General features: G+C 34.4%; 1 protein-coding gene across 9 annotated transcripts in view; it reads right to left on the reverse strand.

Annotated features, from left to right (window-relative positions):
* The window catches only part of PCNX1 (pecanex 1), a 223015-nt gene that overhangs the window by 135216 nt on the left and 75571 nt on the right, over positions 1-12228 (reverse strand). For 6 of the 9 annotated variants that reach the window (XM_030930409.1, XM_010360621.2, XM_010360624.2 and 3 more), the window contains one exon: positions 5248-5380. The exons of 2 other annotated variants lie outside the window; for them this stretch is intronic. In XM_030930409.1, the coding sequence (XP_030786269.1) occupies positions 5248-5380 (133 nt within the window). The remainder of the gene's footprint in view (positions 1-5247; positions 5381-12228) is intronic. One more of the 9 variants, XM_030930408.1, reaches the window with a different exon arrangement.

The following is a 12228-nucleotide window of genomic DNA, read 5'->3' on the forward strand; positions in this document are numbered from 1 at the left end:
TTTCCATCATCCCAGGAAGTCCTATTAACCTGCAGTACTTCATTTCACCGATGAAAAGTACACATTCTAGGCAGAGGATAGGAATGCACACAACATATGAAAAAACTAAGTTTACAAAATGTGGAGTTGTCAGTCCTTACTGGCATTATTTTTAAAGCCATAATGATAAAAGTATTTAATAATTTCTTCAGACTGGAATATTTGTAGAACACACATAAATCAACAGATAATCTTGGGAACTAATATAATCAGGTAAGTTTTTTATCTTCCATACACATATAATTTATGTTACTCTTCCTCAGAACCTATCTAAACTTATCCACAAACCTTACCAAAAAGGACAAATTTCACAAGGAAGAAAATACTGAGAAAAAAATGTTTAGTAGTAAATATTACAAGTTAGAAGTAAATCTAAATGAATTTTATCTACTCTTCATCCCCTGGATAATGCTCAGAAGTTTATCGTTGTTATTAAAAACAACGTTTTCTTAGTTCAGGTACCATGTGTCCCTTCAGGTTCAGAAGACACAGATTTTACAAAATAGGTACTCAACAAATTTTTCCATCAATTTTTTCACTTGACATCATAAGCCAAGTTGCCATATGGCAGTTGGACGTATTTTGGCATGAAGTATTTAAGTATATGCTCATCTCCAACACAGAGATGCACAATGTATACCCAATATACAAAAAGGTTTTTAAGATATTAGACAATGCATAAAAACCAACTCCAAAATTATAAATAAATAAATAAAATCAGACGAATCCATGTGATTAGAAACATCAGGTTTTTTACTATCAATTTAGATAATTTTTATTAAATTATAATTTTTATTAAAATTTCTAATAAATTTTAATCTCAAAATACCAAGTATTTAAAAACTTTATCAAACTTAGGCCTAATATCCTTTGAGAAATTACTACTTTCCCAATTATTTTAAGATTTTCTAAAATGATGGATCCACGTAAATGAGACTGGAATATGGCTTGGAAGAGAAAATAACAAATAAATGTTGATGTCTCTTGAATTCCTATTGTTATAATCCTTTAACAGAAATTTAAAAGTCCATAATTTTCACATAAGAAAACATATTCCTGGAGGGCTGCACTTTATCCTAAACTAATAATGGTACAAATAAATCTTTTTTTACACTTCTATGTCAAAACTACCAGTTGGAGTAAGGGTAGCAACTATTTTATAACACTGCAAAAGAAAAGGTAGAAGTTTAGGTCTAAAACTATCAGCTATCACTAGCATCACTGACATGCAATCTTAATTGTTAACATTTCTACTATGAATGACTGAAAAATAGTTGATCTTCGTCTTTCCTTCTTCTGTATCACTTAATTGGCACTTGACACATTCTGCATATACTGCTAGTTACCTTTCTATGTGTCTCTCCAACTAAAATGTAAAGTCTAAGAGTATGATTACATAATTCTTATATATCTCTATATTCTAGAAAAACCCAGAAGACTGTTTTATATAAAGTACAAAAAAAAACAGTTGGTGGATTCATTTCTGAGCACCACAAACGGGCCCCTATGAATTCCTAATCATGAATTCTTAGTTATTACTATGACCTTATTTTATTACAGATTTTTAAATTTTGTATTAAAAAAATAAATTTAAGAATACACTAAAGCATTTTTCCCCTTCCTCGAAATGCAATGATGATTTCATTCCATTCCAGCCCATTAACTAGAATTAAAAAGATATCACATTTAGGATAAATGCAGAACTCTTAGTATTTGAATTATAAATATTTTAAATATTTGTCTTTTTTAGGCCTACTAACTGGGAAGAATTAGCAAAGGTCAACAAAACCTACCTATAAAGCAAACAATTTTTTCAAATAAAACCTTAAAAAATAATTCTGAAACAGTATATTTTTATAAGCATTATAAAATAAATTCAAATTCTCTTTGTAAGACAATTGATAATTCACTCCCAATCCTTGGGGATGTATATTTTACCAAGTTGCCTTTTGGATGATCACTTACTTATTCATTAAAGTTTAAAATAAATTAGTATATTTACTAGTATTTACATATCACTTGCAATGAAAGTGTTGCCATATCTATTCTATTTCTTTTTGACAATTTTTCCAAATTTTAAATGACCATATCATCCTATATTTATTTAAAGATGAGATTACTATTCTGCAACTCACACTGAGGAATAACACAATATACTTTACCTGAATTTTTTTACAGTTACAAAAGATGAATAAATTGGTGTTTCTCCCTAATTCCCCATAGATAAACGTTATTGTACTTTACCCATGATGAAGTCAGCTTATTTAAGATATATGTAACCTTGGTACTAGGAATATCCTGGAACCTCAACAAAAACTACAAGCTGATTACTAGACAACTACTTTTCAAAAACTATAATGTGAACCCTTGAAAAATAAGTAGTAGGGGCTGGGTGCGGTGGCTCATGCCTATAATCCCAGCACTTTGGGAGGCCAAGGCGGGTGGATCATGAGGTCAAGAGTTCAAGACCAGCCTGGCCAGCATGGTGAAACCCCATCTCTGCTAAAAATACAAAAAATTATCTGGGCATGGTGGCAGGCGCCTGTAATCCCAGCTACTCAGGAGGCTGTGGCAGGAGAATGCCTTGAACCCAGGAGGCAGAGGTTGCAGTGAGCCAAGATTGCACCACTGCACTCCGGCCTGGAGGACTGAGCAAGACTCCGTCTCAAAAAACAAAACAAAACAAAACAAAACAAAACAAAAGGTAGTACACAACATCCTCATTTGAATGGTAATGTATTTCAAACCCTAGAAAAACACGGGAAAATTGTAGGTGACTGGCTGGAGTTAGAACACAGCTCTTTAATATTCCACCTGGTAGAGGACAAAAAACTAATTTGTCTGCATATGTTGCTGAGTGGTATCCAGCAGGCTCATTAGTGGCAAAGAATGAAATAATTTTTAAAAACTGAAAAGCAGAAGTTAAAAAAAAAGTTTAAGATATATAAACATGGAGTAAGAAAGCAAAAAAGTTGCCTTTGGCAAGTATTATTCAAGGGGCAAAAAGAAGAGGTTAGAAACAAAATAGAAAAAGTAAAATAAAATGCTGAGCTCTTTCTGCATGTTGAGATTATGCCCCAAATCCATCAGCAGAAAGAAAAGTTACTTCAAGCAGGAAAAGGCAAGGTAGAAAGGAAAAAGAACAGGAAGGCTCACAAAAAGCAAAGGGCTCAGAAAAGGTTTCTAGAACAAGCGTTTCTTTTAAATTGATTGTCTTCTCATTTAATTTCTATTAAATTTCTATTTAACTTCTATTTTAAATATTGGTTTAATTAATCCACATTACTTTTTATAGAATTTTGACTTATTGAATAATTAATTAGGAACATGATCTATGAAAGACGAAGTTTTTTTTTGTTTTGTTTTTGAGATGGAGTATCCCTCTGTCACCCAGGCTGGAGTGCAGTGGCATGATCTTGGCTCACTGCAACCTCCAATTCCTGGGTTCAGGCAATTCTCCTGCATCAGCCTCCCTGAGTAGCTGGGACTACAGGGGCGCACCACCACACCCAGCTAATTTTTTTTTTTTTTTTGGTAGAGACAAGGTTTCACTATGTTGGCTGGTCTCAAACTCTTGACCTCAGGTGATCTGCCCGCCTCAGCCTCCCAAAGTGCTGGGATTAACGTGAGCCAGAGCACCCAGACTTTTTTTTTTTTTTTTTTAATTTAAAGGAGCTTTGAGTAATGAACAATTTGTGAACTGGGCAGCCCCCAGAATCACAGCACATTCAGAGATATTCCAGGGGTGCCTCATTACACACAAAGTTCTTGACTGTAATGTAAAATCCAGGAAAACAAGCAAGTCTTAAATCTCAGGGGAGTATGAGATAAAATATTTTAAAGAAACAAGGATTTTGCTTGTTTCAAGAACAAGGTTTTAACAAGAGGAGTTTATCTGTTCCAACCTACTATGTACTTAACAGCAGTTATTTCATTAAATGCTCTTCCTTTTGAATTTGAAATTTAAATGTAGCTGGAAAATAATTTGTAAAATAGTACTTTTGGGATACAGAGGCTAATAAAAGTATTTTGTATAATATATGCACTGCTTAAGTAAGCATATGTAAAGTATTTATATCCATTTTTGGGGCAGAACACAGTGGCTCACGCCTGTAATTCCAGCACTTTGTGAGGCCAAGGCAGGCGGATTATTTGAGGTCAGGAGTTCAAGACCAGCCTGGCCAACATGGCAAAACCCTGTCTCTACAATAATACAAAAATTAGCCAGGCATGGTAGTATGCACCTCTAATCCCAGCTACTTGGGAGGCTGAGCCAGGAGAATCACGTGAACTTGGATGGCGGAGGTTACAGTGAGCCAAGATCACGCCACTGCACTCCTACCTGGGCAATAGAACGTCCCCCCACCCCAAAAAAAGTATTTATATCTGTTTTTGTATTCTTAAAATAAATTAAAGCCCAAGTGTTTTGGATAGATTTTTATATTTCTAATTCAGGGCATGGATTCATCAGATTTGATGGAATTAAGAATAAAGTAGTTACTAGAATTTTAATGAAAAATTATCCATAATGTTACGAATGGATGTTTTCTTACTTAGGACTACTGGAAAAAGTTATGATGTGTTTGTTTACTATACTACAGAGCTTGAAAAATTTAATAAAGATATACATATAAATATATATCTCTCTCCAATTGACCACACTTCACATAAATTATGTATGTTAGTTCTGTCATTTACCAGATCCTGGTGATTATAAAAGGCACTAAGTTTAGGCAATATAAAATAAAACATATCATATTTTAGTGAAATAAAACAAACTGGCTTATCAAGTTTAAGTGAATTATCTGTTATTCCTCAACAAGCTCACCACTCAGTTTGTATTTGTTCATATTATATTAAATAATGTCAAAATATTGGGGAAAATGTTGCATTATTATTAATTTGGAGTGAGAGAAAAAAAAAGGAAAGCTGACTAACACCTACTATATACATCCTGTAACTGCCTTCAAGTGATTCTGCAACTTAAAATTGACTAAACCAATCTGATCATTGTGCAACATAAAGCATGCATAATGCAACAGGCTCATGGTTACATGCAGAAAAAGCCAAAAAGGGCTTAAATGTATAGGAAAGCAACAGAAAGGAAAAGAAAAACAAAGCTCTTCAAATGCTTTCTTGGGACTGGCGGAACAGATTAGAAGGGCTGTTACATGCATGCTAAACTTGGTGGAATTGAAAATACCATACCTTAGGGGTGATCCGATGAGCAATGTAGGAGGGGTAGGGTTACTCCCTGCATTGTGCCGGCGCCGTACTGCCTGGCGCCTAAATGTGCTGCGTTCGCGGCGAAATGACACTGCCTCCTCGCTGGCTTGTGCTGCTGCATCAAGACAGACTTAGGTCAAACAGGAGCCTAGGTCAGAGATGTAAATAGCAGCTGAGCCTGGCTTTCCCTTGACTTCCCACCCTCATGGGTAAAGTGAACTTGTCTAATTAATCCAAACTGTTTTCACATGTACACTGTCAATCTGTCCTATCAGGCGATACACAAAAAGTATCTCATTTATTTAAAGATAACTGTTTCTTTAAAAATAATGTTTTTGACTTATTATCTAGCCTCGCCATCTTCTCTTCAACCTCAATTTCCTATTTTTAAGATCTCTGTTGTTTTAAATCTTTTCCTGAAAGTTTTGTTTATTTTGGTCCCATATTCCTCTACTGCCCCGTTAATTAAGTCAACCTTAAAAGCACAATATTGATTAGTTTCCACTAACGGGAATAGGGCATTAGTTTCTTACATTCATAAGTATTGTAAAAACAGCAAAGACAGTACATTTCACTGCTGATGACAAAGAGTAAGGCAGTAAGTTTATCTCACAGTACCCTGTGCCATAATTTTGGCAGCATTAAATGAAACCTCTGGTTGTGAAGTTGCAAAACCAGTGTGTTAATTCAACAGAGCATGAATATATCTTACTATAAAGGTACTTCATTACCATCAAACTTTATTCAACTCCATGCCCCTGGCTCTGGTCCTCTCAACTTTAGGAAGCAAATATCACCAAATTGGCAAGCACAGGAACTCATAGCTTAATCTAACAAGCTTGTACTTTATTGTTTGTACTTTTTTAGTTTGTACTAAAGCCAAGCATACAACATGAGAACATCACAACAATGGCTTAGTAGAACTACATAGATCTTACAAAACCACACCGATTGACCGATTTAGGTTTCTAAAGCAAAATGTAAAATGATTTTCATTCATTTAAATATAAAACAAAACAAATGTGTGATCTAAATAATTTGGGAATCATTTTGCTTTTGAGAAAGGGCATTTTGATGCTAAGTATGAATAAACACACAAGTTAGCACAGAAACATTCTTTTCAAACATGAAATTTCCTTTAAATTCCTTTACTTGTGGGGTAAAAGTCCATGTATACAAAAATCATATATGGCCTATAAGAACAAAAGATTCTGATTAAATCTGGTCATCTACAACTGTGGCTATTTAAACTTAAATTAAAACTAAAAATAGGCCGGGCGCGGTGGCTCAAGCCTGTAATCCCAGCACTTTGGGAGGCCGAGACGGGCGGATCACGAGGTCAGGAGATCGAGACCATCCTGGCTAACACGGTGAAACCCCGTCTCTACTAAAAATACAAAAAAAAACTAGCCGGGCGAGGTGGCGGGCGCCTGTAGTCCCAGCTACTCGGGAGGCTGAGGCAGGAGAATGGCGTGAACCCGGGAGGCGGAGCTTGCAGTGAGCTGAGATCCGGCCACCGCACTCCAGCCTGGGTGACAGTGCAAGACTCCGTCTCAAAAAAAAAAAAAAAACTAAAAATAAAAATTCAATTCTTGAGATTCATGAATCATACTTCAAGTGCTCAGTTGCTACATGTAGCTAGTTGTTACCATTACTGGACAGTGCAGATATAGAACATTTCCATCATCACAAAAAGTTGTATTGAACAGTACTTATCTAGAAAGATAAGGTTGCCTTTTTGTTACCACAGCTACAAGGCAAATTACATACTTTGCCAATTCCTGACAACCATGACTTCAATGAAATGAAAATGCAATCAGCATTGCCACAAAGGAGAAAACATGTATTAGGGCAGGGCAATCAATGGATGAAGGACGAAACAAAGCAGAGAAGAAAAGCCAATTGAGGGAAGAAATGAAAACTGAGATGAGCAATTGGTATACCTGCTAACAGTTCTTAGACATCAGTAAGGTTTAACTCAGGTTATGGAATTTAAATCACTATTTAAAAACTCAATTCAAGAATTATTTTGTGAAATATTATATTAAAGATTTCTCTTCTACAGTTGTTACAAACTATTATGCTATTATTTATAAAGCATTATTTGTAACAAACTACTACGCTCAATTTACAAGTCAATCCAACTACATCAAGAGACTTTCAAACATTTTTTCTAATTGTAGATACTGTTTCAACCAAAATAGCAGAGTAAAATTTACCCAGACATAATTTATAGAAGATAATTTAATCCATAAAATGTACCAAAATTATTCAGAAGGATTTGGGGAAAAAAGCAGTATGTAATCACTGAATATTGAGTATAGGAAGAAGAGAAATAAGAGATGGTTTTCTTTACTATCTTCCTTCTACTGAAGACTTCATGGTGTTAATCTTAAGTAAAAGCTAATTATTCCACAGTACTGGAGTGAAAAGACAAACTACAGTGTCCACTTTTAATCAAAATGTTTCTTGGTTTCTTCAGAAAACAATTTTTTTTTTACTAGTAATACACCATTTATATTGTTATCTGCAAAATAGCTGCGTATTATATCACTTACTTTCTTAACAGTCTTGGAAACACATTAAGATGAAAGTTTAGGCATCCAGTGAACAATGTTAAAGTGGAATTATGATTACTGTCTATGTTGTCTCTTATAATATTCAGGGGGTAAACACCTACTGTTCCAAGAATTTTCAAAATGTTTACTATGGCAACTGCTTTAACAGTATCACACATTCAAGGGAAAATGCTATACTACAATTTATGGTCACAGTATGTAAGATTAAGCCATGTCCCTGGGAATGTGCTACTTACAGAACAGCTCTATTTGGAATACAGTAGAGTAGGGGTCCAGTTCTATTCCAGCCAAAGGAGGAAAAATGTGTCTTTAAAGCTTAAAATAATTTGCTGTAAGCACAGTCACATATGTTATAGCCATACTTGATAAAAACTCACTTCCAGAATCCAATTGTAATAAACTCTTTTTGAATCATTTAACTTTATAGAAGAAAAATAGTAAACAAAAACAAAAACAAAAAATCTAATCTTTTAACTAGGGAATCAGAGAGAAGGGAGAAAATATTTTAAAAACTGGTTTTGGAGTTGACATTTTGACTCTGCTTAAAACCCAGTATCTCTAGCAAAGAAGAATGAAATTAATTCAATAGTAAGAGCATAAAATGCAGAGTGTGAAAAATTAGCACTCTAGAACAACTAAACTTTATGAATGTGTAGGTAAAAAAGAAAAAACATTCAAGCAATTAAAAAACCGTGAATGACAAGACATATAAAATACTTCCAAGGGTATATATCCAGAGAGTCACATATTTTTAAATGTATTTTTTCAAACTTAAACGTCTTGACTTTCTATTCATTTATTTGTGTTAAAAAGACTGACTTCACGATCATAATAAGTTTAAGAGCAACCTTCAGGCCAGGCGCAGTGGCTCACACCTATAATCCTAGCACTCTGGGAGGCCGAGGTGGGTGGATTACCTGATGTCAGGAGTTCGAGACCAGCCTGGCCAACAGGGCAAAGCCCTGTCTCTACTAAAAATACAAAAATTAGCAGGTGTGGTGGCAGGCACCTGTAATCCCAGCTACTCGGGAGACTGAGGCAGGAGAATCATTTGAACCCAGGAGGCAGAAGTTGCAGTGAGCCAAGATCGTGCCACTGCACTCCAGCCTGGGTGACAAGAGTAAAAATCCATCTAAAATAAAATAAAATAATCAAAACAAAATAAAATAAAATAAAAATAAGAGGACACTTCAGGTAATTTAGCTTTTTACTTTAGTTATAATGACGCAATCACTCAATTAAGTTTAAGCATTTACTAAATGCCTAAGTTCAATTCATGGACAAACCAAAAATATTCTCTGACATTTTAGACGTCTAAGCTGTGATCTGGTCCGCTCCTGAAGATAACAAAGAAAGTTTAATCCATAATACATACCTCCTACCTCAGGAGTTACTTCACATTTATCTCAATGAGATAAGGAAAATTCTACACATTCTAAAATGAATTATTTTAGTGCAACTATTTATTTTTTACGGTAGTATGACAATTACAGACTATCAGTTGGTTTTACTCTGTGAATGAAAGCAGAGAAAGCATTAAAGGCACTAATATACTTCTAGAATGGCTGTGATGCCCAAAGAGCAAAAATTTAATGAGGTAGGAGGTAATGGCTATCCGAAGTCTATCTTAAAAATTGGAAGCTGTGAGTATAAATATATACAGATAAAGATGCTATTTAAAAATGATGTCAATCATATACCTGATTAATTTATAAAAGAATTTGTATGTAATAAGTTACTTTCTAGTTGTCATGTACTGCTATGGCTGGCATCTTGCAATAGCTCAATTTCAATTAAATTGATAAAAATTTAGAGAGAGGAAATTGCTCAGATGTTCTTTTCAGTGAGAAATGTTTATTGTGGGGGGAAAAGGAGTAAATCTGGAAAGATCACATAAATAAAAATATGCATTTAGTACTTCAAAAAGATCAGAAAAAATGCTATTAGGAAATTAAATTCTTAAGAAAGATGACGAAAGTATGAAACGAATAAGTATATATACATCTCAGAAAAATAAAAGACAACTGCAAACATTCTGAAATACATTGTAATGTTCAGGATAAAAATAATTTTACCTAACAACAAAATTACTATATAAAGACATAAACATTCAAGTAATTTTGCAAAAACATTCTAAAAGGAATGTTTTAGTCTAGGCATGAAATCCACTTTATCTAAATAGTTTTTCCCTCTCATAGTTTCTTTGTCAGCCAAGAATGATGCTACCATCAACATGCAAACATTTTCTTCCAATGAAACAACAAATGCTTTTCAAGCTCATTCTTGTTAGAAATAACAAAAAATAAATAAGTAAATAAATAAATGTTTTTAAGTGTCATTTTCTGGAAAGCCAAAGAACACTGCTCAATTTCTAAGCATCAATTCTGAATTAAAATAATTTCCATCTGTGAAAACATTTTAAAGGACTGGCCTACTTTTTGACAAGCCAAGGAACTGGAGCAAACAATAACAAAATTATTAGCTATGGCCGGGCACAGTGGCTCACACCTGTAATCCCAGCACTTTGGGAGGCCGAGGTGGGCGGATCACAAGGTCAGGAGTTCGAGAACAGCCTGGCCAATATGGTGAAACCCCATCTCTACTAAAAATACAAAAATTAACCGGGTGTGGTGGCAGGCACCAGTAGTCCCAGCTACTTGGGAGGCAGAGGCAGGAGAATTGCCTGAACCCGGGAAGCGGAGGTTGCAGTGAGCCGAGATCACGCCACTGCACTCCAGCCTGGGCAACAGAGCAAGACTCCATCTCAAGAAAAAAAAAAATTATTAGCTAAGCTTTGAGTTAAAGAGAATTTGCATATCCTTACTGATATTTTCCACAAGTCCACCAGCCAAACAAATAAAACTTAAGTATTACTTACTTTTATAGGTGATTTCTAATCCTTTTTAATCCTTTGTGAATGGGATGAAAGATATCAATCCTTCAGATACAATTTTGCATCTACTTTCAGGAGAGTCCCTTACTAAAGGGTCAGTTGTGATAAACATATATATTTGAAGTGACATTTTTGAGAGGGAACACATCCTTACATATGAAAGACATCACTGTCTTTGTTTATATAATGAACCTATAATACATAAAGCATTTTCACATTTCTACACTCATTAGGTTTAAGCTCATTGGAGTCTGATAGTTAACTGTGAGACAGGTCTAAATGGTTATTATTCCCGTTTTACAGTTGAGGAAATTGAGGCACAGATTTAATGACCTGCCAGAATATTAAGACAGTAATTAGAGGTAGTATGAAAATGTAACTGTCTGATGCCCAGAACTTCACTGCTGAAAGAAAGAAAAACACTGTAATGTTTCCTACTTGACAAAATCAGGCATGGGCTGGTTTTGGGAATTCTATACACAAACATGTATATGCTTCATCAATAAACACCTCTTTTCTTGATATTGTTGTAAAGGAAGATAATTTTGCCAAACCTATTTTTGCTGTATTTAATGAGCTGCCTTCTGTGCGGTTTTATATATGTCTAAGCTTTTTTCACAGTAAAGAATATCTTTCCTTAATGAAATCAAGGTCAGCCACATATACAATGAGTATAGCATTATACTTTAATACAGTATTAAGTTATGCTATTATGATGTCCTTGAACACTATTAAAATTAAAACGATATCTGCCCCTGCATTTAATGACCACGCACTGCTGGGTTTCCTGCTTTGGCTTGTACAGCTATTACAGCTCCTCTTTCGGGGTTAGCTGTGTATTTCTTCTGCTGTCATTACTTCAGCTTCTGTAAGTACCCATCCCTTCTACTAATTTGCTCCTTCTAACTTTCCATGTGGACCCGGAAATCAGAAAATTAAGTTTATTAGACTTGAGAGTCCTTCTATTTAGCAAATTACAAAAACTATAATTTGTATTTTCTTGTCTGTTTACTGTCTTTATCTTCTATCTAATGCTCAATGATATTTGGGTACAAAATAACACACCTTCAATTTATGTGTATAGCACAAACCCTCATAAAATTTTTATTGAAAAGATCTGACTTTTCTTTAAATAATTGTTTCTTTAAAGATTATCTTTGGTTCCCAACACAATATTATATTAGGATCCTATTTCATGCTTACAGAATAGTGACTCAAACATTATATTTAAAATAAATTTCACAGAGAACTAGAGGTTAAACAATTCAGAAAAAAGCACAAAGAATAATAAGTAAACACAAACCTCTCCACTCAGGCTGTTCTTTGTAATCCATTAAGTGATACAGAAAATATGCTATAATAACAGTATTGAATCACACAGGAAATAAGTTTAAATGGCTCAAAAGAAAAGGACTTCATTAAAAGTAATACAGGCTAGAAAACACAGGACATTTTTCTACCATACAGCTTGTATGTAGTTTTCATTTCTTA

The sequence above is a fragment of the Rhinopithecus roxellana genome, chromosome 5 (genome assembly GCF_007565055.1).
Source record: "Rhinopithecus roxellana isolate Shanxi Qingling chromosome 5, ASM756505v1, whole genome shotgun sequence".
Lineage (NCBI taxonomy): Eukaryota > Metazoa > Chordata > Mammalia > Primates > Cercopithecidae > Rhinopithecus > Rhinopithecus roxellana.